This window comes from Phaenicophaeus curvirostris, chromosome 2 (assembly GCF_032191515.1).
Source record: "Phaenicophaeus curvirostris isolate KB17595 chromosome 2, BPBGC_Pcur_1.0, whole genome shotgun sequence".
In the NCBI taxonomy this organism is placed as follows: Eukaryota; Metazoa; Chordata; class Aves; order Cuculiformes; family Cuculidae; genus Phaenicophaeus; species Phaenicophaeus curvirostris.
This window is the reverse complement of record NC_091393.1, coordinates 127,255,600-127,282,453: the sequence shown is the minus strand read 5'-3', so window position 1 is coordinate 127,282,453 and position 26,854 is coordinate 127,255,600. Positions and strand designations below refer to the sequence as shown.

Below are 26,854 nucleotides of genomic sequence, written 5' to 3'. Positions count from 1 at the left end.
AGTTCAAACACGCTCCAGACAGGAATACCTATACATGCCGAATAAAGACTTCCCAGTTTAAACATGAATTTGCAATTCGGATCTATTTAAACACTGGCCTCTGAATGAACTCCCGAGTCCCAAAACCCCAAACCTTGGTGCACTCTCATGTGAGAAGACAGCGCCAGTGGGGTCCGGGATATTGCAGCTGGGTCCTATCTTGGCATTGCAGCTGTGGGAAGTCTGCTGGGTTGTCTGTGGGAGCTGGTAGGAAGCCACCCCCAATCTATCTGGAGCCTTTGGAACAGATCCTAAGGAAAGGCAAATTTCTGCCTTCATTGGGTCTCACAGAGAGAGACCATCAGGTGCTGCTTTGCAGAATTGAAATGAAGTAAATAACTCAAAAGATTACCCTGGATACAGGTGTGATCCATGGCCAGAAGAGTCCTGGGAGCTCTGGACAGCCCCCGAGCTTGCATTGCCTCCCTCCTTCCCTGCATCTGCTGCTCCCACTCTGCTCCCTGTGCTCACTGATGTTTCAGATGTGCCTCAGTGCTAATGCAGTGGCTCGCTGACAGCTTCCCTCTATGTCCTCAGGGAAGACTCACAATTGAATTTGTAGCCGTGACAGCACTGGTTTAAGAAAAACCAGTTGGGATTTGATGTCTGCTCTTTCCGTTGGCATTTCCAGCCAATATGGATTTTGATGCTGTGACTGCCCTCGGCTCTGCACGCTGCTCCACAATCCCTTCAGCAAAGAGGGACAGGAGTTGGGCTTCCCACACGCTCTTAGGGCATCGCTTTGGGCTGGGAAAACTAATAGCAATCCTTGTCTGTCCTTCACAGGAAAGAGGCACAATGCTCGCCCCTGGTTCGGCTCTGACGCTGGAACGGGGCTGGCAAACAGCACGGGCAGCAGAAAGCCTCCAGAACCTGAAGAAACTTAATAATCAGGACTTCAGTCGCCTGCGAGCCCAGTGTCTGAGCCAAGGGCTACTTTTTGAGGATGCCACCTTCCCCGCGCAAGTCAGCTCCGTTGGTCCCAACCTGCTCCCAGAGGACAAGCTGCGTCGGATACAGTGGAAGAGGCCAACTGTGAGTTATCAGCCAGGTTCTGTGGCCCTGCTGATGGCTGGGGGCTAAAGGCCTTCACCACGGGGGAGGAGATCTGTGCCGGGCAGGGAAGGAGGCCCTGAGGGAACACTAGGAGCACGATGCTGTAAGGCGGGATCCTTGCTGGAGAATGTGTGTAGGGAAGATAAGCTCTGTAACAGTAACGGTTTCATTGGGTACATTTTTGTAGGAAGTTTGTTTCCACCTGTGAACCTGACTAGAGCAAGTGTTTGCAGTTTGATCTACTTCCAGAGGGCTTTGTGCAGACCCAAAAAGCTGTCAGATGCCATTAAAGATCTCCAGTTTCTGTAATGCAAGCCACTCAGTCAGCAATGCCTATTTTAAAGTAATTGGGACAAGGCATGAGATGCAGAATGTTTGTTTGCTGATTCCCAGTTGCAGTTTAATAGGCAGTTGTCACCATCTGACATATGGACGTTTAAATTGGGAGGCAGAATCGCATACTTGGCTCTTTTATCCTAGGACCTAACTCGGGGAAGCTTTCCAGGGTCCAACTGTGCTGGGTAGTGGTGCTGTGTGCCATTTGCTGCTGGTGAATTTGCTGTGCACGGCCCTTTTCCCGAGTTGAGTGCCAGTGCCTGGGGTCTTTGGCTTCCCTGGGTTGGAGCAGACCTGTCCATCTCCCTGAAGGCAGCCGCAGCCTCTTGGGGTGCAGAGACTGCAACTGCAAGGCTGTGGAGACAGGACAAGGCAACTAGGAAGGATTTATTTGGGCAGCAGATGCAAGCAGGGCAATGAGGGTGTGCTGGAGCTTGGCAGTGTGGTGGCCTTGGCATTGCAACGGCAGAGGCTGCTGCCAGCATGGACGTTGGAAGCCACAGCTCACAGAAGGGAAGGAGGCTGGCCTGGGGAGCCTGTGTGGCTGCCAGATGTGGATGCCAGAATGGAAAGGTGAGAAGCCCAAGCGCTGGTATAAAAGGAATGTGGTGAAGTATCAGATGGAGCAGAAGCTGCAGCCTGGACATCAGCAGGGCTGTGGTTGTAGTGTTGTGGTGATAGGGATGGGACCTGAGGCTCCAACTTCTCACTGCCCTCTGCTGCAGCAGGGCCTGCAAGTGTCAGAGGAATCATGTCTGCAGAGGTGCAGCACTTCCAGTCTGGGTCAGTGCTGAGTCACAGGGCTTTGTAGGTGTGGAAGTGCTGGGTGCGGATATCTGGGTGTTCTCTGTGGGGCTGCCCTGAAGGGATCATTCTCTGCAGGAGTAGCTCCTGCTGCTGGCCGAACATCTCAGCTTCTCCTCAAGTGTTCTTCCTCCAAATTCAGGTGCAATGAGAATGCAGCTAGTACCAGGTTTTTAGTACCAGCACTCCACACAGGTTGGTAGCAGGTGGGGATTATCGCTCTTTAAGTGGGGCTTATAGTAGAAGAGTAACTCAAAATGTAAAGGAGAGGAGTTAGTTGCCACCACTCCAGATTGAGAAAGACAAAGAGAACTAAGCATTAGAGTCACAGAAGACAAACATGGATATTGGAAAGGGTTTTCAGGGGCATTTTTAAGATTAATAAACTGGAATAAAACGTTAGAGCACAGTTCTGTTAGGTGGTGACCACCCTGGTGTTTTTGCCATTTGGGAGCAGCAGAGGAGCACAGGACTTCAAAAGCATACAAACCAATTCAGAAACCCAAATCCCACTGATTTGGAGGCACCACACTATGGGAAGAACACCTATGCTACTTGAATATCCTGAGAGTTTTTTCATGTACAAAGAGACTGACTAGTCTTGCCAAAAGCAGAACTTGTTGATGCTGGAGCTTCAGATTTTCAGGTGAGGCAAGTGCTGGAGAATCCCCTTCCATTTTGCTGAATCCATGAAGATTAAGCGGATGAGGAACAGTTTTCATGGAATCAGTTTAAAACATTTACAGAGGTCCTCTTCTTCCCAGCATTTCCTATTTGAAGATTTTTTTTCAGTGATCACTACACAGTTTCCAGCACCACTTCACCAAATTGCTTCCAACAATTTTCCAGAGGCTGTTTTAGGAAGAAGTGGGATAAAAGTCATTGGCTTTGCTAGAGTTCTTCAAAAACCATATGCTTCTGATGTGAACATTGAAAAGCATTTTCCTTTATTATAGAGGTTAAGGCAGCATCACCAGCTGCTCTTCTACAACAACAAGGGACGAAAGAGAGACTGATGACCTAACTGGTCTGTCTGGAACAGAAACACAGGGCGTCAGTGCTGAAGACGGCTCTGTTTTAATTTTTTTTTTTCTCAGTTTGACCAAGATTTCCACTTGTAGCCATTTTCAGGCTTCATCCTACTAGACAAGATGCAAGATGAAAGGCAATGATACCAGCTGCCTGGGAAGCCCAGCCAGAAGTTCCCAGGCTTCACCATAACACCAATGTGTGTCACGGTGACATCAAAGTATGGCCTGTGTCTCCTGGCAGAATTAAGCAGAGGTGGAAGAAGCTGCTGAAGAGCAGTGGTTGCTTTTTGAGAGCGCTGCAAGTGTTTTGAGCCAAGGGTCAGAAAGTAAATTAAATGGTACATGCGTTTCCTAAGTCCTAAGAGGCCAGTGCTGTGTCCCGCTGCCCCTGGGACTTGGTCCCCAGGAATGAAGAGGGAAGGCTGCAGTGTTAGGAGTCGGTGTCCTGAACCTGAAGTGTTTCCACTGGGCACCTTTCACCCATGCAGAAATGTTCATAGACTCTTTGCTCTGAGGTTGTTGTGATGTTAGCTGTAAGGATACGTGATCCCAGGTGTTTAAGCTACCTAACCACTTGGCAAAGATACCTGTAATTTCCCAAAGGGAGGCTGTTCCTATCTGACCACGTTTCCCACGAGCAAGTGTAGTTGCATCCTGCTGGTAGTGTGGCTGATTTAAACTACCTGTGTGTTTTTTGCAGCCTCTGCCATTAGCTCCCTCTGAAATGTGCATGTGACAGAAACGGCATCTTGGTCCTATTAATCTCTTCGCCTCCATCCTCCAAGTCACACAGTATCTGGTTATTTAAGTGGTAGGTAGCAATTACAACTGCTGTCATTGTTCCAGATCTGACTGAGCAGCTGAGCAACATGCTGCTCCTGTTTTACCTTGCATGTTGTCAAGAGAATTGCCAACTATGTTCAGAGTTTGGAGTCTTCCTATCTGGGGGTAATGTTTACAGTAGAGAAAAAACAGCTTGATTTTCAGACAGAAATAGTTGGTAGCAACAATCAGAAACAATTGATTTTGACTTATAAAGTGAGCTAATGTAATATAGGAGTCCCCGATGAGGGGGAGGTGGATTAGGAGCACGAAGATATCCTTGGAAATGTCACTTTTCCTTAATGGTGCAGTAGCTGCAGTTTCACATCAGGTGAGGAGTGCTCCCAGGCTGTGTTTTCACCTCTGGCCCTTGGTCCATGTCCACTGGAATGTGTGCAGTTCCTAATGGTGGTTTTGTGTGTGGTGCTTCAAGCATTACTGGAGGTGGAGTTGGGGGTACCAGATATAGCAGGAGCTCTGCAATTCATTGGCCTTTTGGTTCACCCCCAGTTGGGAGAAATGGGAAAATGTTCCATTTTAGACTGAACAAAGTGTTTTCTATAGGCATGCCTTTCTAAAGATCAGACAAAGGGAAGCTCTTCTGGAAGAGTCCTGTCAGATTTTAAATTATATGCTGTGACTTCCTCTGTTCCACTCAGTTTCTTGTGTGAAGCAAAAGCACCAAACCATGACAGAATGAGTTCTGAGCATTGTTTAAGGGAGCATCTTTAAAATCTGACATATGATCAGAGCAGAGAGAAAGCTTTAGCTAAAATGTAATATGTGTATTATTTGTTTTGAAGCAGAGTTTTTAATTGATGTTTTAGCTAAAGATTTCACTCTGTTCTGATCATAATGCATCGTACTCTACAGATGGAAAAGGAAACTGAATTGGGGTCATCCAGACAAGGTGAATTGTGGTGGGGCTGAATTCTGAATGTCTAATTTTGATAACATCAGTTATATTTTCAAACACAGTGCGTGTGAGGGGAGGGAGGTTACCATGTTGGTGGCAGTGCATTGGCCTTGCACCAGGGATCGCCCAGCAGTGCTGGATACGATTCTCATTACAGACGTTGTTAGGGGTAGTCCCTGATCTTCAGTGCTAGTGCTTTGTGAGGCTGAAACGGGCAGAGGACGATGCTGCTGAAAGTTTTCCCAAAGGATCTTCAAGGTCACAGGCTACTGCTGCTGCAGCAACCCACGCTTTGTCTCTTGGGGGACCCTGTAGTTGCCTTGTGGAGTGAGGGGTTGGTGAGCAGGAGCTGGCGTAGGAGGGTCCATCCCCTGCTTAACACGAGCTGTGGGATGTGTGGGAGGCAGCCAGAGGAGAGGGAAATGCTGCAAAGTGGCCAGCGGAGGTTTGAGGGTCAGTGTGAGTGAAATCCCTGCATGCCTCTTCTCACTTGTAGGAGGGGGTGGTGGAAGGGTGTTCTGAAACAGCCAGTGTGGGTTTTCCTCTGCGTCACTACAGTCTGTCCATAGCATCAGGGCATGGGCTTCTTGGGTGCTGGCCTTGCGTTTCCAGCGTCAGGGAAGAGTCCTTGGATAGAAGCCATAGAGAGGCTGCTCTAATATGAACTTGAGCAAAGTGGATGCCTTGTTCCCTTAGCAGAGACTCAGGGAGCTGTGCTACTGCACTTAGTATCTAAAAGGCCTTGGGGGAAATGGCGCAGTTTGAGTCTGTTGTTTGAGTTGTTTGCTGGGAAAAGGAATTTGTCATTTGACTTGGTAATTTCGCAAAAGAACTTCCTCACATTTTTTCCTCTCTTCTGCTGTCCCTTCCCAAAGCAGATGTGACCTTTCAGCAACAGAGTGCCTATTGCGATTCTGCATTGCTTTCGGTGATTAACTGTTTGCTGGCATTTCATGTAATTCCCAGAAGTTAACATCAATGTTAAGGAATTTTCAACACAGGAGCTGACTGAACAAAACTGGGACCCTTTAAAAAAATCATGTTGAATCAATCCTTCCAGGCAGATAAGCTGAACTAGAGTTCCTCCTGCACCAGCCTTCACCTGTCTGTAGCTGGAGGGGGAGAAAAGATGGATTTTATTCAGGCAAGAAACCAGACAGCAGCTTGATGTTAACCTGAGAACTGAGCTCTAATAGTGTAGCGGGGGAATAAAGAAAAAAACATCAAATAAAGAGAAAATGAAATGTGGATTGTCAGGTGAGCTGCTTTAATCAAGTGAATTACGGGAGGTGTGTGGTGCTGAGGGAGAGCACTGTCCTGCATGACCTGCGAGTCCGGCTCTGCGGGGCCGTTCTCGGCCTGAGCCAGTGCTGCTTGCCAGCTGCTCACGGTGGAGTTCACAGCTCCAGCATTTCCCAGGGGCCATGAGGTCCTTGGATCCTGTTCAGTGTTTCATCGTGATGAAAATCAGAATGAATTCACCTTATTTTTGAGTTTATGCATGCAATCAGTGTAATTGAACGGGAGCAGCATTCCCAGGCTGCTGTTGTCTCAGCTCTTGCCTACTCAGCTGATTGCGCCTGACCTCGACATCAGATTCTGTATCTCGGGGCCGAGGAATCTGCAGTGCATCACTATTTGTTACATCTGGCTTTCTACACAGGCTTTGGATGAGGAGGGTTTACTTGCACAGTACCTCTGGCTCCATTGCTTTTGGAAACAGCTGGTTATGGGGGCGAATGCTGACATAGAGGGGAAAGCAGCTCCTATGATGATCCATTGTCTCGCCACCTCCCCTGTTCTTCGGGCTGAGGAGTCAGCCAGCAGGGTTGTGTATGGATTTAATACGGCTGTGGTGGCCCCTGAGGAATCGCTCGTGACACTGTGCCCTTTGAACGCTTGCACCAAGTGGGAGGTTTCCAGAGCCCTGAGGAAGCTGCCTGGTGAAGGCAGGGCCACCTCCCTGGTTTACCCCTTGTATTTCCTCACTGTCTTTGCTATTGTCGTTGGGTTTTTTTAGTACTGTGCCATGCAAAGCAAATAGGTTGCAGGTAAAATCTGAGCTGGTTTCTGTTTCTGCTGATGTTGAACACCAGCCCATCCTCCAGCAGGATTTTACTCTCGCACTTGTGGGCTCTTGACCTGCACTGAGTCTGATGCTCTCGTTCCTCTGTTGTGAGAGAGAGCAGGAGTGGGAGCAGGAGCAGAGGAAGGTTTGTCCAACTGACTGAGGCATTTGTGTGGGAAACCTGAAATAAGGAATTGAGCTGTTCTGCTTTATAGCAGGGAATTGAGTTCTGGTGGCGCAAGAAAGGTTAGCCTGGGCTTTCCCATGTCCGAAAATGTCAAAGAAAAGCAGAATATGAGTTAAAAATAGACAGATTCAAGGAAACTGATTCCCTTTAAACACAAACCTGTGGATGGAGCCTCTAGCCTAGGAAGTCCCTTAGCCACCTGTTGATGGGGAGTGGGAGAATATGTGCAGGAGCATTGTTTTCAACTTGCTCAGTTCTACTGCTCCCTCTCCAAGCTGTCAGGGATGAGGCACTGCAACAGGCAGCCCCTCAGTGTGACCCAGCACAACTTATCCTTTGTTCTGTCCTCCCCCCTTGCTCCAGCTCTCTTATTCCTGTGTCAGCTCTTCTGCAGAGGTTTCCTGTGGTTACGGGGTGTATGAACTGATTCCATGTTTGCTTCTTAACCCAGAGCAACACCACTACAGGCACAGCGGTGATGCTGTGTTAAGATTTGGCCAGCTGAGAGCAGAGTTTGGCTTTCAGTCAATAGCAGCCTTTTAGCTTTTGTTAATTGGTGTGTTGAGCTGGAAGCACTGTGGAGCGTGATGGCAGGACACCTCGGGAACGTGGAGCTGGAGCAGGGGGGAAACAAGCACAGCCAGAAGGGAAGGATATGGTGCTGTGGCAGGAACAGGAGCAGGGCCAAGATTTTACCACAGGGCTAAGGTGAACTGTTTGGGAGGTGGTTCTGCAAGGAGCCATCTCTGCTTCTTTCCCCTCAGTGCCCAGTGCCTGCGCTCCGGATTGTACTGGGCCAGTGGGAAACCTGTGGCAAAGTGGCCCCGGCCAGAGTGCTGGGTGAGCAGCAGGCTGGGCATTTGCTGCCTTTGGAGTCCCACGTCATGTGTCCAGTTTTCCCTCAAAATGTCCAACTGCGTCCCTTGCATGTGTCTGCATGTGATCTACACCACTCTCCTCCAGCTTCTTCTGGGCACTTGTTCTGCCTTAAAAATTCTGAGTGATTATGAAAGGAAACTTAGAGCCAAATGCAGGTACACGTGCTCTTCTTCCACCTCTCGAATTACTTCTCCATCCTGCCCCTTGGGTAAGCAGTATTTCTGTGGTAAGGCCATTGTCTAGAGGATGAACTTGTTTGAACTTGAACTTCTCTTTTATTTTGAATACGTAATGAAGCGTTCAGCGGGCCAGGGAGAGTGAGGGATGGGAGCTTTGTCCTGGGGGATGAGCTCAGGTGGAGCGCTTGACTCACAGCCCATATGGCTGCCTTCACTGCTGCACGCTAGATGCTCTGAGAACAGATCATGTGCCTCCTTGAGCTACCTCTTCTTTACCCCTCCAGCTAAAACTGAAAACTCTCACTGCTTCTGGGCATCCTGGCAGTTGTATCTCCAGTTTCTCTGTTTGTCACAGTTCAAGCACTGGCAAATAGGGAGGATTGTGCATTCTGTGTCGCAGTGAATACGTGCATAACTATTTTGCAACAATAGATGATGGTTTCTGGTGTTTTTGACTGATGTACTCCTGCCTTTGAAAGCAGAGGAGCTAATTGGAGCCTTCCTTTTCTTCCGCTTGAGAAGACCAAGATTTCTGATGTGCTGCAGCCATCGTGATTATGTCCTTTAAGCCCCTTGGAAACACCATACGGTCAGTTCAGGCTCCACACAGCATCCTTCAAGGAAATGGCCATTCCACCTCAGGCTTCAGGGGTCACAGTCTTTTGAGTATCTGTTCTTGCAGTTCCCCACACTGCCCACTCCTGCCTTTGGTTCAGCTTCTGTTTGTCCCCTGCCCGTCCTTGGCTCACACCCACCGTTGTGCAAAGGCCGGTGCTCTGTGCACCACGTCCTTTTGAAGCATGAAGCATGCCCACACTGCCCCGTTTCCTCCAGCACACAGAGGGGTGACTTCACCCAGCAGCACGAACCTCTTGTTAAAACCTGCTCTGCTGTTTCTGGCTGCAGTGCCCACAGCAAGGACTGCTGCTGTTCCAGCTGGGGGCACTGGCCTCAGCTCCATGGGAACCCACCTTGCCTTTGCCGTGGGGTTTCTGCCGAGGGCCGGCCGCTGAGCGGCCCCTTCTCCAGGGCTAGTCGCACATTCTGCGTTGCTTTCCAAGTATTGCCCCCTAAGTCTGTAGGGAGTGCCTGCCAGTGGAAGCAGACCGTAGCGTGTTGTGAATGGGGATTACAGTCAGAGGGTTTGATTCAGCTTTTGTTCTTTCTGATAGGCACAAACTTGTCTGTGAGCCCATCCGAGGCACATTGGCTGGGGCTGACTCCAGGTGTTTTTTTCTCTTTTTAGACAGAATAGCTGGTTTCTTTCAGCAAGAGACCTACTTAATGACTCAATTCATCACCATTTGCTTATGGGGGAGTCAAGCATCTTGGTGGACAGTAGAGTATCTGCTGAGGCATCTGATGGGTTGGCTTTTCAGCCGTTCTCTGTAACAGGCTGACAGGATCTGCAGTGTACTTAAGAGGTTTGTCATCCCAACACAGAGCAGAGCATCTGCTCTTTCCTTGTGAATCCCATAGGACACAACTGCCTTCTCATTAGTTTAAGGCTTGTATTTCTGTAGGGTGGTTGCCCCCATAGCAGCTGTGAGCTGTAGCACATTTGTAAGAGCACAGCCACCCTACCTGGAGCAAGCGGGACTGCAACAGCCTCAGAAAGGATTGGGGAGAAAAATGGCAGTTCTTTTATGCCTTTGGTTTTCTGGGTTGGCTAATGGCAATTTGCACACACGCAAAGGCACAAAAGCTGCTCTTTCCTGCTTGTGGGAGGTTTTGAGTTCACACAGATGAGGGAGGCAAACAGCAGCAATGAGAAGGCAAAGTTGGGACCGAGGTAGAGGGGAAGGGAGAAAGGCTGGTTCCCTGCACGATGGCCAACGACTGCTGGTGGTGAGCACAATTCTTAGACCTGCTCCCATGCTACGGGTCAGTCTCTTACTGCAGATCCCTAAAGTCCTGGGATGGGTGTGGATGGCTGCATGAAAGCATCTGTCAAGGAAGGTGCCTGCCCAGGCTGCTCTCCCCAGTGTCAGCCGTGCTGCAGGAGCATGAGCTGTCCACTAGCCTGGAGCAGTGACTTTGTGTAGCACCTTCTTCTGACAGGGAAACTTCTTAGAGGGGTTTGATCACATCAAACCTGTTTCAGTAAACTGACAGACTTTGCTAATGCTGAGCTTGTGCAGCCGTGCGAGTCATGAGTCACGTTGTGCACTGGTCTTGTTTTTGTGCAGTGTGTCAGATTAGCTGGGGAGAAGAAATGCCAGGGCCTGCTTAAGGAAGAGCTGCTGTATTATTTTTCTTACTCAGATGTTTTTTTCTGTCTTTTATCTCTTCATTTTCCTAGGTGTGTGGTGAGTTTCCTGTATAAGGCTGGTTGCTCTTTCAAAACGGAGCCGTACCCAGCTGGGGTGTGCCAGGGGTCACTTGCGGGGATGCTCGGTCCGTTCCTGCCTGAGCACTTGGATATCCCAGACCAATAGCAGACGCAGGCGGAAGAATGGTTCATGTTTCTGTGTGTGAAGCTGGGCTCTGAAGTGTTTCCCCTTTGCTGCACAAGCAAGAGTCTCAAGGAACACGAGGAAAATTCTCCCTGAATTAAAAATAAGTTATGCAGGCCTGTGGGGTTTTAAATCAGAGATTAAGCACTCTCTATAGCTTCCTCACCAGAGTGATGAAAGCCCGGGCTGACCCGTTTTAGTCCTGCATGGAAACACAAAAGGCGGAAAGAGTAAAGCATTTCCAGACCTGGTGCTGAGCCGAACTACAGACTGTGCTCTGCTTTGCTTGGAAACCTCTATGACTCTGCCTTACTGTCCCTCAGGAAAATGCATGATTTCGCAGCTGGGCCCCGAGCCCTCTCCAAAAGGGTTGGTAGCATTAGAGAAACCCAAATGAAAGCTCAATGAGCACTCAACCACAAGTCCCTATCCCTAGGAACAGCTGAGCAGGATAAAGGAGAGCTACCTGAGTATCATCTCTGTTTTTAATGGGGAGTGGCAACAAAGCATCAGGGCTCAAGAGAAATAGATTTCTGCTCTGGAAAAGGTAGGGAAGCAAAGATCTTCAAGGGACAGGAATGCACTGCTGACAAAGGCTGGGTATTCACAGTGCTCTTTGCATTTTTTTCCCTCCAGGAACTTCAGAGAAATCCCTGTTTGGTTGTTGATGGAATCAGCAGATTTGATATAATGCAGGGAGAAATAGGTAAGTTTAAATTCCTGTTTTAGAAAAGATTGGCACAAATATCTTCATCTGCCTCTTGGTGAATTTTTTGCCTATGTATAATTCTATCCATGTGCTCTGATACTTACCCAGACATGTCTGCACCTTGTATTGGTTCCATCTTTTTTATCCTGTTCCATAACCACGTTTGCCTTTGGGGGCAGCTCTGCTCACATATAGAAGGAAATGTCTTCCCATCTTTCACCCCACTGAGAGGTTTGAAGGTTTCCTCTATGACTTTCCAGACTGCAAGTCACAACATGACCAAAAAAAAAGAGGAGGAGCATGAAAAAGGAAAAAGATGGCTGGGTGGCATCAGAATTCCCAAAGGACATGGGTGGATACTGAGTAGCAGCTCAGCGTTTTTGGGGAGGAGAGGCAGGAGGTACGAGTCACCATGAGAGCGGTGAGACACTGGAACAAGTTGCCAAAGGAATTTGTGGCTGCCCCGTCCCTGGAGGTGTTCAAGGCCAGGTTGGATGGGCCTTGGGCAGCCTGACCTAGTGAGGTGTCCCTGCCCATGGCAGGGGGGTGGAACTAGATGATCTTTAAGGTCTCTTCCAACCCTAACTGTTCTATGATTCTATGATGTTGGCTTCTTTTACTAAGGTGTTTCTTAGACGTCTCAGATTTTGAAGTCCACTCTCTTTAAGAGTTAGTTATGGCCTGCAACAGTGAGTAACTGACTGAATGCACTGGTCTCTCCCCTCCCTTCAGGTGACTGCTGGATGCTGGCTGCCCTGGGCTCCCTGACACTGCAGAAGCAATTTTTAGAAAATGTTTTACCAAAGGACCAAGGATTCCAGGACAATTATGCTGGGATTTTTCATTTTCGGGTATGTCTTCTCTGTATTGGTACTGCTTGGGCTCAGCTGACTGTGTTTACATAGGGGTCCAAACTGCAGTCCCACATTTCAACAGCCCTGAGTGTTTTGGTTCTTTGGTGCTGACTCCCGGTTCAGAATTTTGCAGAAAACCCCAGATTTTCTAATGATTCCCTGTGCTCCAGGTGCTGCAATCACTCTTCAGGGAATGTGAATCCCTTTTCTGAAAGGTATAACTCCTGAGGTGGGGATGCTGTCTGTTCAGGTGGATTTGTGTACGTATGTGTTTTGGGAGGCATGCTGGTGCCTGCAGTGATATGGACGCTCTGTTATGGCTGTCAGCACACCCGTGCTCCATATCTGTTTGGATCATTTTCTGTTTCCCCATAGACTTCACCTTGCTCTCCCAGCTTGTGGAGATGACTTGAAGATACAAATTGTTGGGAGACAGATCAGAGGGATGAGCTTTTGATATTTTGAAGAGAGATTTGCTTTGGAGAGAAGAGCAAGGCTTTTTAGTAAATCCCACTTTCTACCAAGTCTTCAAATTCTTTGGATCTCTCAGGAGAGTAGCTGGTATAGTAACTGGCAGGCCCTGCTTGCTTGTAGCTGAGTCAACCAAATACCTTGTGGGATTAGAAGCATTTGCTGTACCATTTAGCTGCAGAAGTTAAACTGGATGTAGAGAGGATCTATAAATACTTGGCAATTGACCACCTCCCTTTTTTCACACATCTTTTTTGTCATGTGCAGTTCAGCACCAAGCGAAAAGCCCTAACAGCAAGGCTTCTCTGATCCCCTGGAGCTCTCATGGAGCAGCAGCAGGAGGATTATCTTGTGGGCAGGCTAAATTCTGCACTGTTCCTTTGCTCCTTGGAATATCAGATGTGTCTGTCTTGGCCCATTTGTGGCATGCAGAGGTGCACTGCATGAGATAAACCAGCCAAGGGGACGCCGGTCTGCTTAGAACACGCTGAAAGTATCCAGGCTAGATTGTCTTTCATGAAAGCTTTGAAAAGATTAGTTAGGAGCAATCCTTAAATCTAAGCAGTATAAGTACCTCACAGTATTTGAAAATGTTTTCCCTGTCATCTCATCTGCAAATCAATGCAACTGTTTCTGGCTTTCCATGAGCAATAAACCCCTGAGAAAGCTGCTCTGGGTGGAAATGCTTCTTGGCAATGCCTTTCAATTATTCCATCAAAGATATTTTACTGCCATCCACAGGCTAAGATACCAGTCCTCGGTTCAGTGAAGAATTGCAACAAGCCATATCATATGCTAATACAAAAATGCCTCTTACAGCTTGTTTTCACCTCTTGGATCTGGTGCACTTTGCCTCTCAGGAATTACAAAGGGCTGCCTCAGTCCTCCTGCACAACACCAGCTGTTCGGTAGCAAGAGTCAAGGGTGTTGAAGCACTTATTCAGCTGTGGTTAGTATAGATAACACTTATTTAGGGAATAATTACAATGGCATAATTTCACCAGGAATTCAGTTAGTCCTGTGTTTGTATAGGAATTGGTACCTCTGCCATGGATACAGATACCTGAGAGGCAGTTTGTGCTGGGACAGGTAGCCGCAGCTCCTGAAAAAACAGGAATATTCCTCAGAGACTACCGGGGGTTACACTCCAGATGGAGGATCTTCCCTGAGTGTTAATGTCCCTGGAAGGAACTTTCTCGGGAAGAAACTGATGGAATCTTTAAAAGCCATAAGTGGTTGAGATGTCAGTTTCAGGACACATCCAAAAGGTGCCTTCTAACAACATGCAAAAAAGAGGGGTGAAGGGCATAGCATTTTCACCTTGATCATTTCCAGAACTGGATTTCTTTAAGATCCTTTATTTAAGGGAAAAAAAGGAAGGAAAATAACCACGCAGCATTCTGCTTCGGCCAGCAGCACTTGCAATTGTCCATTTCTTTTTCCTCCTCTTCTAACCCAGGGAAATAAGGTACCTATTTAAAAGGCTCACCACAAATGTGGAAATGAAGAACTTCCCTCTTTGCAGCCTGCCTAAGGAGGGATTCTTTGTTGCATTTACTGTCATATTCCCAGCTGCAGTACTTTAAATCCTGAGTGTGTAAAGAAATGTCGTGGAGCCAGGCTCTCAAGCTGAAGAGTGAAGGCACTGGCCCTCTCTGAAGGTGTATGGGGGAGTTAGGCTTCTCATGTGCTGCTCTTGCACTCCCAGAGAATCCTAGGGCTTTCCATGAGGCTCCTAATTCCCATTGTTTCTTTTCCTGTCCTTGTGAGCTCAGATGAGACCACGATCTGGAAGTCTGAGGCAACCAGGTCAAAGCAGTTCTTTATCCAGCTGAAAAAAAAATACGGTGCTGTGTTCAGAAGGCCTCCAAGAGGGAGCTCCCTAGCAATGATGGCCAAGGAACTTGGCTTCTGAAAAATTATCACTCTCTGGGTTTGGACTGGGTTTATCCCTGTGGCCGCCCCTTGTTTACCTGTGGTGTTTCCACATGAAGCACCATGGGGAGGTGTGGTGGATGTCACACCTTCTCTGCGTAAGGGCCTGCTGACAGGTGTGGACTGGTGACAGGAGCGCGTTGGGTGACTGAAAGGACAGCTCCAGCTCCTCTCTGACTATCCTTTGCCCGTCTCTCTTTCGGGCAGAGTACAGCTGGTGGCAGGCTTTTCCCCAAACCCCATCTTGACTAAATCATGTGGAAGACTCAAACCACTCCTGGAGCTCAGATTTGGGGAGGCCAACCCTGCCACCTTCTGCCTCCGCTACTGTAGAAAGTGAGAGGCAGAATGTAAGGAGGATCAAGCCTGGTTTCAGCTCAGCAGGCTGTAAGCTGCTTTGCAGCTGGGCAGGTCTGGTCCTGTGCTTTTCTAACAGAACAGCTCATTTTGGTACTTTTCATTGACCAAAGCCATTGAAATAAAATCACGCCAGACTAAATCTATTGCTGGCACACTTCCACTGGAGTCCTTAGCAGTACTGGAAATGAGAGCTTGGCCTCTTATGATTGTGAATTGTGCTAAGCTACATTAATCTGCTAATGACTCTGGAAATGGCTCCTTTAGTTCATCCCCACAGATCTCTTTCCCTGTCTTTTCCCTTGAAAGGCTTCATCAGCTGGATCAGCTGGAGAAACACCTGCTCTGTCCACATGCTGGAGAGACTGCCTGCGTCCTCCTCATCTATCAAGGACAAGGATAGCGCCTCAAAGCAGTCTTTAGTCACTATGCTGTCTCTGTCCATGACAGAACCGCAGTCTTTCTTAACTGAAACACAGAGGAAAGAAAAGGTAGAGACTGTATCTTGGGTCCCAGGCCAAGAGCTGTGCTGCCGGGGAAAATCCAAGTGCAGCTGGAAAGTGAGGTTCACTGAACCATCTGCATGATTGTTCTTTATCATCTTGAATGCTTGCTGTTGCCAAATAAAATTAGCATATTTCCCATGTTGAATCCTTCCTCCCCGTGACTGCAGGACTATTTATATTTGCAAGTGACTTCACCTGACACTGGGACATCCAGCCTCTCAGTAGCTTGTTTGACAACGTGGACCATTACCCTGAAGCAGTCTGGGAGGGAACTTGCACATATCCAGGCTTTCGATTAATTCCTGTGCTATTTCAGGAAGCTGTTGCTTGGCATGAATATTAACTCTTAAAAGAGGCTCATTCTTTTCTCTCCTCTTTTGGGTTTTTCCTTTCCAGTTCTGGCAGTACGGAGACTGGGTGGATGTAGTGATTGATGACCGGCTGCCATTCCTGAATGGAAGATACCTGTCTGTACACCCTCGAACGTCAAATGAGTTCTGGCCATCCTTGCTGGAAAAAGCATATGCCAAGTAAATATTCCTGGTCTGTTATCCCATCCTGTGCTGAATGCTTTCTCTGAGCGGTTTCACCCGCTGCTGTATGCAAAGCACGCAGGGAGGAGTTTGGTCTAACAGCAGTGTCAGCTGTGCTGTGCTCATGTAAGGAGCCATGGCCAAATCCAGACACAGAACCAACACAACCTGGAGGTGCTGAGCTCAGGCTGAGGACCCATAGGTGCCCGGTTTAAGTTTGGGATCTGGATGCCTGAGAATTAAAATGAACAGGGCAGTGTCTGGTGACACAAAAAGGACTGGGCATCTCCTCCTTACTTCAAACTTCTTTGCCTCTATTTTCCTTTCCATATTTTCCCCGTTTAAAGCCACAGACTCTGAGCAGGTGTTACCTCTGTTTGGAGCCACTGATCAGAGATCAAGCAGACTGTTGAAGCAGGCAGTGAGAGGAAGCACAACTGAAGAACACGCCCAGGCATAACACATGCGCTCCCATGGCTCTGGTCAGCTCTCCCTGCAGGCAGCAAGCTCTGACTCTTGGCCAGTGTCCCCAGAATATTGCAAGGTTAATAATGATTAATAAAGAGATAAAAATTAAAAATAAAAAATCCCCTGAGGAGTGGAGGGATCAGAGTGTGCTACCTTAGCATCTGTAAAACATTGCCCAGCACTGAAGAGAAATCACAGTGCTGGGGCAGCATGAAGGGCTGGGGAACTTGGTATGTGTGCTCTACATTGAGCTGGTGTCACGTTCGCAATGCTGTAAAGAGGAGCTGAGGAAGAGCGTTAATTATTCTCGCAGATTTAGTCAGGAATAATCTGATGCTAAAGCAGCATGTGAGTGACTCAGGAATATGGTACATTTTGCCCTGAGATATCTCAGAGAAGTTGACTCAGGATTCAGTATCAATTTGCTGCATAGGATTTTAATTACAAAGCGAACCAAACCTCTATTAAATTGAAGTTGCAATCGATACTATTTACGAGATTCCCATTTGAGAAGGTTTTTTCCCCAGTGCCCATGACAAATTCTTTTCATCAATGTAGGACAAGGACAACCCTTCAAAACATAATTAGCCAGGAGACTTCATTTGATTACGTTTGTTAAATACAGTGTGTGTTGTGGGGTTTAACAGCATGCTCTACCTGCTCTAAATACAGCGTGTTCCAGGTTATTTGCTGTCTCATAAAAAGCACACGATGAAAACAAGGAGGACTGTGTTGGCAATATTAAATTATTATCCTATTATTGCACTCTAGCAGGGAGAATTTGGAACGGTGCTGAAAACTTCTTTCTGTCTTGCCTTGGGAGCATGGGCAAACACCTCCACCTCTCTCTTCTTCCTATTTCTCGTTTCCAAAAGGGATTTTCCTGAAGAGCCATGATAAGATACGAGTAGAAACTAGCAGTTCAGCTCTATTTGATCTGAAACATCCATTTGAACCTGTCACCCTTGGCTCCCTTCCTCTTCAGCAGAGGAAAGCTGGATATTTCGGGATGGGATGAAGGTCACCTCCCTAGAATGTTTGCATTGGCACCAGATGCACCTTATTATGTTCACTGTCTGTAAATGACTTGGCAGCTGTCTCAGGTGTGAGTGAATACACAGGTGAAAGTTGCTATTTTCTCATTCATTCCACAGGGTGTGTGCTGTGTCTGGACACGTTTGTCAGTCCCATCTCCTTTCATTACCCGTCCGCGGTGTCTACACACTGCAGACCCCCTGCATTTTGGGAACCGTTCCTGTATGTCATTGATTTAAACATGGTGTAACGACTAACTGACATCTCCCCCACCAGGTTACGGGGCTCCTACCAGAACTTGCATGGAGGCTGCCTTTCGGATGCCTTAGTTGACTTCACAGGTGGAGTCCAAGTGCAGTTTCCATTGAAGGATCCCCCTCCTGATCTGGAGGAGATACTCAAAGCTGCTGACAGATCCCAGTGCCTGATGGGGTGTAGCACCTCCAGCCAGGTGAGTTGCAGGCAAGAAGCTTGCTTTTCTTGGCTGCCTTCTTTGCAGAAAGGTTGCTCTTTGAGTGAGTACTGTGTTTGATTCTGGAATACCCAGCATAAGAAGGGTATGGAACTGTTGGAACAGGTCCAGAGGAGAGCCATGAGGATGATCAGAGGGATGGAGCCCCTCTGCTGTGAGGACAGGCTGACAGAATTGGGATTGTTCAGCTTGGAGAGGAGAAGGCTGTGGAGAGACCTTAGAACAGTTTCCAGTATGGAAAGGGGCTCTGGAAAAGCTGGGGAGAGACTTTTTACAAGGGCCTGTCACGATAGGATGAAGGGGAAGGTGTAGATTAGGCATTAGGAAGAAAGTCTTCACTATGAGGTTGGAGAGGCCCTGTCCCAGGTTGCCCAGAGCAGGGGTGGCTGCCCCATCCCTGGAGGTGTTCAAGGCCAGGCTGGATGGGGCTTGGATCAACCTGGTCCAGTGGGAGGTGTCCCTGCCCATGGAAGGGGGTGGAAGTGGATGGGCTTTAAGGTCCCTTCCTGGTCAAACTGTTCTATGATTCTATGAAAAAGGAAGTACATAACTGCTCTGTGTAACATCATAGTTACAGTGTATGGATGCCTGGAGAGGCCTTGGCAACAGAAAGTATATAAGATTATGCAGTAAGTAATGTAAAGGCTTTTGGGTAGATGTAGATGGATTAGTCTATCAGAGGGTGCTCTGTGGCTTCTTTCCTGGCTAATTCCAGTGGTATCCTCTTGCAGCAGGGCCAATTTTGGTCTCACAGCTCTGTGATCATTTCTAGCAAGGCCAAAATGCACCTCTGTCCTGTGAGAGGGTGCTGTTACCATAGTGTTATTTGTAGGCTACTGATATTAATGCTGGGAAGTTGCTTATGGCTTTGTGATACTCAGCAAGTGTCTTGCTAGAAAGCTGCCAATGCTTCCTTTACAGCATATAAGGGAGGACTGCGAAGCGTGAGGCTTTGCTCCTGTAGTACCTGTTCCCCATAGCTCCAGCAGCTGTTGCTGGGCTGTGTGTGGCAGCGAGATTCTGGGGCTCTGATCTTCCCAGTGGCACACTCTGGGTCAGTCTGTGTTTGTTGCAGCACTGGATGACCAAAGAACTTGCAAATATCTGAAGACCTGTAGTCTTGTCAAATTTACTGGACTACTTATAGCTGGAGTAGGAGCAAAAGTCATGCTCCTTTGGAGCCATCGTATCTGAGATCCTGCTGTAGGCAAAACAAGTCTCTCTTTCTGCTCTACCAAATGGTAGTTCTGGGCATTGATGGCTGTATCTTGGCAGTGTGGCAGAGAGCTAAAAGCTGTGCTTTCTCCCTTCTGCAGCTGAAGAGGAATATCGAGCTGAGGAATGGGATTGTACAGGGTCATGCCTACACTATTACAGGAGCCGTGAAGGTAAGGTCAAGGACTTGTTCCTGCCTGGTGATCTTGTATTGGTGATCCACTAAAGGGCAGTCACGTTGCTCTCCATTCAGAGTGATTTTAATTAGCTGAAGTTCTGGGATTTGTTGTACAATGCAAATCCACGTTTGTTCAGTGCAGTCATCAGCTGGGAGAAATCACTGTGTGAAAAGTAAATGACTTACTAGTCCAAGAACAGCATTTCTCCATCTTTTGAAGTTGCTCTAGTCATGCAGAACTTCTCCTGGCTAGATACTAGTATTGCTGAGCTGAAACCATGACAAATGTATCATGCAGATCACAAGAAGTTAAGGATTTTTTTCCCACCCTAAGTCAGAGTGTGTCTTACCGCAGTAAGCTGTGGCGCACACAGGGAGCATTAACAGCGAGCAGGGCCAAGCTGGAAACCAGCAATGGCTACACTGTCAAGCCAAATAACTACAACACATTTTAATCTGGGAACTTAAAGTACTTTGGAAAGAGGATGTTATTCTCCCTGAGCTGTTTTGTCCCCCTCTCTTTAGTAGTCTCCCATCTCTCACCTGTCTTTGGCTCACAGCCCCTTAGGCCATGACATGCTTGGTGCCATTGTCAGAGTTGGCATGCTGCTTCTTGGAGGACTCTTGCTTGCGGCCAAGAGGCTCTGAAATGGGATAATGGGCGTTGCCAAGCACCAGAGAAGGTCCCAGGTGGCTGTCCTCAAGAAGGAGTGGAAGGATCCTGTTGTCGAGGAAGCAGGCTGTTCTGGCTCCTTGTGCTCATGGTGTGTGCAGAGAGGAGGAGCAGTCTTGCCCCCCCGTGTGGGAGTGTTGAGGCATCCAGAGGGTGTCCTGTGGGGAATTATTTGAGGCTGGCCAGGGTCTCGGAGGAGCTCTAGCTGTTGGAAACCACAGTTCTGCAGACATAGCACAGAGATTCTGTTTGTCATCATCCCTCTGTGCTGACTTTCACTCCAGGCAGTCTGGTGACCTGTTTCCCCAAAGCTTCTGCCTTTCTGACTCACAGATGTGCAGGATTAGGCACTGGATTTTCCTGAGGCCATTGAAGTCACTTGGTGTGGCAGGAATGCTGCTGCTTTCCTCATTGTCCGCTATTCACTGTCCTCAGGAAAGCACAATGGGTGCAACTCTCTCCCACACATCATCCCTTTACAAACCAGCAAAAGACACTGGGGTTTAGCTGCAGTCAAGTGAGATCAGAAGGCCAACCAAGCCTCTGAGGTGCAGAAGGAAATCCATTTTATTACCTTTCTCCTCACTAAATATCATAATTGTGAGAAGCTGTGACTGAGTGTTCTGGTTTATTTTTCTTTCCTCTTTCCAGATACGCTACAAGAATGGCTGGAAACACATAATCAGGATCTGGAATCCATGGGGTCATGGAGAGTGGAAGGGGCCCTGGAGTGATGGGTATGGTTTTAAAGCCATAAGAAGAACCACTCTTTTATGGGCTTATTATAAAGGATCTCTGCCTTGCACCCATTATAATGAAGCAGACATTTCTAAATCAGTGAATTATAAGAGTTACTTCCATTTGCAAAGCAGCTGCCCACAGAAATCCAGTCCAAGGAAACTGAGTGCAGCATTGGGTTTATATATGCTCCTCACCAGGTCCATCTTTTTTTGTCTATTCTAGTGGATAATTCCAGGTAAGTCATGGATGGAAGAGTTATGTGGAATAAGCTCTGGCCATGCCCCCAGATACTCTCTGGCTGCTTCTGTTGAATTCTCCTACAGCTATTTCTGCTCCTTCTTTCTCTCCATGGGTCTGAATCTGGGAAGAGGATGGTTAGCTGAGTCCTTGAGAGTGGGGCAGTGGTTTTATGCGGTATGGAACACAGAGAGACCAAAAGGATCCTTGATTATGGCAAAGGCAAAGTGTTGCTGGATGGCTTGAACTGCTCTTCTGGATCCCACTTGCAGCTTTGATGGTGCAGGGACCTCTTTGCTGCTGTGTGTATAAGCTGACTTCTCTTTCCCGAGGAAAGGAATGATGCAGAGGAGGACTGCAACAGTGTTTTTCTAAATAAGTAGATGTTAGTTTTCCTGGTGGGATTGCATCAGTGTTTTCCTGACTAGAGAGAGACATTTGAGTGTCACTGTTCCATGATTTAATAGCATCCCACCTCTCCCTGTTGCTAGGAACACTCATAATTTCTCTGCTGAGAAAAGCCAGGCTAGCGTGTTGCGTCTGGATGGCTTGGTGGGTGGTGCAGACGTGTTTAAGGTTGGGATAATATCTGTCTGCTCAGCCAGCCTCCTCCCACTTTTTGGAAGGTTGCACTGTAATCCTAACCATGATTGAAATGTCAGTGGAGTGTGTTCACAGGTAAGCTGCATAAATCAATAAATTATTGATTCGTGCTGTGTTTATTTATCTTACGCTCAGCAGAAATTACAGTTATCACTTAATTATAAACATGCTGCTTGGAAGCAACACATTTGACTGGCTAACGCGCCTTCCACACATCGATGTTAATGTCAGCGCTCCAGGGTGCAAAGCCTCCGTGCATCACTGCCCCCCCGGCGTGGGGCTCGGAGGAGAGGCCGGAGTCTCCGTGTCAGGGTGGGCAGCTCAGACAGACAAGGGGACAGGGCTGTTTGCTGGCCCTGGCTGTGAGGGTGTTGAGCTCAGCCCTGTTCCCAATGTGCAGTTTGCTCACCCCTCCTGATCCCTCATGGCTTGACGGGCTGCTTAGGGGAACGGGCTGGACAGAAAGATGGAAAACTGTGCCTCATATCTGCTTGTTGATTTGTTCCTCTTTACAGCTCTTCTCAGTGGGACCATGTTGAGCCTAAATACAGAGAAACCCTCCTCAGGAATAAGGATGATGGAGAATTCTGGTATGTCCCTATAAATCCTTCCATCTACTAGATTTTCTGTTCGTGTTTATTATGAAGAAAAAGAGTCAGTTAGGAGTTCTCTGCTCTTAGCAATGGCTCCTGGCTCCCTGTGTCAGCTGTGAGCAAGAAGCAAATTGGGCATTGTCCTGACACAATAGTTTCAAAGAAACCAAAACCTGGAGAAATGGAACTGGCCAAGATTAAGTAACAGACTGGTGAAAAAAATGAGAAAGGAGAGAAGTAACAACCCAGCTCCCCAAGATCCAGTCATTTTGTCACACTGCCCTTCCCCACAAAGTGCCTGGCTCAAACCGTGGACTGACTGGTGCTCGAAGGGGACCCTGCATAGAGCTTGTGCACTTGGCTGCTGCACAGGTGCTTGTATTTTTTCACTGCCTGTGATTACCCTCAGATCCAATGTCACTATACATAAGTCATCCTTCAGAAAAGCTGGTTTTGTTCAGAAAGTGCACATTTGCATTACAGGGCTCTGAGGAACACAGGTGAGCAGCAGGCTGGTCTGAGAAACGTGGTGGGGTTGAGCAAAGCATGAGTGTATGGCAGGATGCTGTGGAGGGACAAAGCAAGGTGCAGTGGCAGAGATATACTGGAGATGGCACAGCTAAGTGCTACTGAACTTGCTCTGTGATTTCCCTGGAGATTTATCTCCTGTTAGGGCAGCCCAAATGCATTGAGAACTGACCTCCTCTGCAAGATGTCAGCCAGCTCAGCTACAGCCTGTAGTGCCCTCAAATCCCCTCTAAAAGACATAATATTGTGGAATGGTTTGGGTTGGAGGGGACCTTAAAGATCATCCATTTCCAACCCCCTGACCAGTATCTCAGCCTGAAGGGTGAGGTTTCTTCTTCCTTTGCAGGATGTCCTGTGAAAACTTCCTGGAACAGTTTTCCTGGCTGTACATATGTAACAGCACCCCAGTGTTTCTGAACTTTGGAGATCAGCACTGTGCCACATGGTCTGTGGAGAGGCACGTCAGCCTGTGTAGTCCAGTGCGTGTCACAGGCAGGAACAGCTACTCCCCAGGTAATCAACACTCACTGCCGTCACCTTGTCCTCTTCTCCTATCCGCTGGTCCTCACCATGAAACGTTCACTCTGAGCTCCGAATGGCAGGAACACTGATTGCCAGTTGTTACTGCCTGCCCTTTCCCATTTTCACACCTATCAGCTAACGAGGCAGAAACAAAGCATCAGCGCTGGCTGCTGGGTTAAAATGGAAGACTTGTGATTTAGAAAACCTGAACTCCTTAAACCAAGTGTGCTTGTCTGTCTCCTTTCAGCCAATTGCGGTAGGTGTTACTGGAGAGCTCATCAGAAAGCCTGGTCTGGCAAGTACGTAGATGCTTTTACAGAGTGAGAAATACTCTGAAATTAAATGGATATGGAACAAAAGCTGTAAAGCTCTGTTTTGAAAGGTGGAAAGGCCTTTGAGCAGACAAGACCATTAGTTTTACTGACTCTGCAAGGACTCTTCTGGCAGTGCAATCTCTGATTATTAGTAGTATTTGTCAATTTTTTTTTTATCTTATCTTTTTTTTTTACAGCTGTATCACTGTTTGGGCTTTGTGTTTTTAATCTAAGATGGTCATGTGGTCAGTGAAGGGGTTTCTTTTTTCTGCAATGCTGACTCCTGACTTAGCAGCACAGAGGTTTTGGCTTACAGGTGTCAGCCTCCTCCCCCTTAACCTTGATGGCCACATCTCAAGGGGTGGTGGCAGAGCAACGCCTGTGCTGCTGCACTTCACAGGCACTGGGACTGAGCGAGGAGGTGTGGGGGCTGAACTGAGAGCATGAGGGCAGAGCCGTCTTCCTTGGAGCTGTGTTTCCCACCAGCCCTCTAGAAAAATTCCTGTACAAGCCCAATCTTGGGCTAAACTGCAGCTTTCAAGGCAACCAAACAGAGCTACATGGCTTAAAGTTTAGCCTAGTATAAGCAGGTGCTGCCACCTCAGCCTTTTTTTCCCCAGTCTGGGCATATTACTGCTTTCTTTTCAGGAATCCTTCCTGCTAAACAAAACCTTGGCCAAGAAGAAGACTTCTCTCTGGTTCTCACCAGTCTGTCTTGTCCATCACAAACACTAACAGAGAGGAAGGGGAGGATTGCTTTGCACCATTTCATCTTTTTCTTTTACGTGTTCATGCGCTCCAAGCTGCAGTCCTTTCCAGCTCGGCCACTGCGTCAAGCAGCTGATGAAGAATCACTGCGTTTCTGCCCCCCGGGGAAGTGTACTGAATAGGTGAAGCAGAATGTAAAGGGTAGGGGGAGAAATCTATCTGGCTTTTATGACTTTGCCAGAGGTTTCTAGAATGATTAATGCACAATTAGTTTAATTCTAGATGCCTCAGCTCCTGTTGGTAATGCACAGACTGTAATGCTCTGTTGTTTTGGAAGGATCCTGAAGCAGTACCTACCTATTCCTTGGGGTCCATGTAAGTGAGATCTTACACAACAGGCCACTGCTGGGATATCTCTGTCACTGCTGTTAATCTGTTAACACTCTCTCAGCAGGTGCAGTTTCCACGAACATGCAGTATTTCATCAAAGTGCCAGATTATGACTCCAAAACCTATAATGTCGTCATTTCACTCATGCGAAAACATGCTGAGGATCAGCAGGATGCAAAACCCCTGAAGATTGGCTTTTTGATCACTGGGGTAGGCACAGCCGGGTATCCTGTAGGCACGGTTGCTTTTTGTGCAGCTTATTGTACCCATATGTGGAAATGAAAGACTGAATTGCCTTTTGGTCTTTAAAAGGAGAGCCTTTGGTGATTGGAGTAGACTTCTGGATGCCATCTATCTTAGAACATCACAGGACAAGTAGAGTTAAGCAGGCTTACATTCCTTTATTCATGTCATGTAAGAGAAAATGTTGAACTTTCAGTTCTGTGGCATCCCAAAACAGCCCTGGGAAGTGCAGGGAGTCCCCAGGTTACAGGAGATGCAAAGGTGGTGTCCTGTGTGCCATGCAGTGCTGGTGACACTCCTGCTGGCCTGACACAACACACAGCAGACAGCGCTAACCGCGGCGTTTGAGCTGTACTCCAGCTCTGGGAGGGAAGAGAATGACCTCCTGTTCCCCAGGTGGGCCTGTCTTACTCATCATCCCTTTTGCATCCCAGAAATGCTGTGAAAACCCATTTGCAAAATACATGGAAGGCTTTGCTCAAGACTGGAGTTTTAACTGGCACTGGCAGTTCCCTCAGATACCTGGAATTCCACTACAGTTTCCCTGTTTTTTTTTTTTGCTTGGTGACTGTTGAGGAGCTGCCATTTCAAGGACAGTTGTTGTCAGAGCATTGCCAGGCTTGTGGAAAGCCCAGTTGCTGGTTCTAAAGTGGTTCTGTTGTCAGCTGAGGGGGTGGGAAGGAATTGATCTTAACCTGAAGAACAAAAGGAAGTAGCAATTGGTATGACCCTAACTTTACACCCTACTGATCCCTGGAGAAGCTTGTCCTAGTCCCAGACTTTGAGAAATTGATGTCTTAAGTCTAACAGCTCCTTGTAAAGCAGAGCATGGGCTTTGTAGTTCATATAAAACAGTGTCTGAGAAATAAAATACGTAATAAAAAGAGCATCCCTCCAGCAAGTGGAACTCTGTCTCCTATGCAAGGAGATCCCCTGCCCACTGCAGACAGGATCTCTGCAGGATTCCATGGGGCCAGCTGTGCCACTTGGAAGCAGCTGCTTCTCCTGATAAATGGGGAACTCGCTCCTTCAGCGTTCTCATCAGCTGTCCCCTAACAGCCACCAGACATGGAGGTCTCTGTGTGCTCTTGCATGACGCATGCCCACCTGGAGTAGTTACACCTCTGACAGACAGGACCCTCACTGGGAGGGGATGGCACAGGTCTGGGTCCCTTGGAAAGAGGCCATTTAATCAGGAGGTAAACTAGAGGACAGATTTGCTCTATTCTTGCTTTATATTTAAAATGTCTTTCTTCCCCTCCAGTTGATGCTCAGGTATCTTCATTTAGTTTTCCTGTCTCTGGGCATATTTCCAAGGCTGAATGGCACTCAGTGAAACGTGGCCTCTGTGGGCTGCCAGTCTGTGGCTCAACTCAGGCTGATCCCAGATGATCTCCAGTGCAGGAGCCGAAGGGCATGGCCAGGGCCACTGCCAGGGGCACTGGATTGCTGTGGAGCACCTGGCCGGAGAAGGGAAGGGAGCTTTCGTGCTGCTCTGTCACACCATAGCTTTTAGTAGCGTAATGATACTGGTACAAACCCACACAGCAGATTACACAGAAAATGTTCCTCCAGAGATGCAGCCGAAGTGCTTTAACCTGAGAGCTGGTTTACCAGCCCAGCATCCTGCCTGGGTAGTGGCAAAAGCCAAGCCCAGGGGTCCTGCACTGTTCCCTCGGTTTGTTTCCCAGCCTCAGTGCCTGGGGGCAGTCCCAGGTGGCAGCTTCACATGAACATTTACAGGCAGTTTTCTTTGTGCAGGGAGAGAGAAATCGCTAAGATTCACGTGGCTTTGC

At 47.9% G+C, this 26,854-nt stretch overlaps 1 protein-coding gene across 6 annotated transcripts in view; it reads left to right on the top strand.

Moving 5' to 3' along the window:
• Positions 1 to 26,854, top strand: part of CAPN13 (calpain 13) — a 58,084-nt gene that overhangs the window by 12,387 nt on the left and 18,843 nt on the right. For 2 of the 6 annotated variants that reach the window (XM_069850847.1, XM_069850848.1), the window contains exons 3-12: positions 826 to 1,074; positions 11,410 to 11,479; positions 12,215 to 12,333; positions 16,002 to 16,135; positions 17,918 to 18,092; positions 19,430 to 19,501; positions 20,831 to 20,916; positions 22,276 to 22,350; positions 23,228 to 23,394; positions 24,877 to 25,025. In XM_069850847.1, the coding sequence (XP_069706948.1) occupies positions 826 to 1,074; positions 11,410 to 11,479; positions 12,215 to 12,333; positions 16,002 to 16,135; positions 17,918 to 18,092; positions 19,430 to 19,501; positions 20,831 to 20,916; positions 22,276 to 22,350; positions 23,228 to 23,394; positions 24,877 to 25,025 (1,296 nt within the window). Of the gene's footprint in view, positions 1 to 263; positions 1,075 to 11,409; positions 11,480 to 12,214; positions 12,334 to 16,001; positions 16,136 to 17,917; positions 18,093 to 19,429; positions 19,502 to 20,830; positions 20,917 to 22,275; positions 22,351 to 23,227; positions 23,395 to 24,876; positions 25,026 to 26,854 lie in introns of those variants that run through there. The other 4 variants (XR_011336843.1, XR_011336842.1, XM_069850846.1 and 1 more) reach the window with 3 other exon arrangements.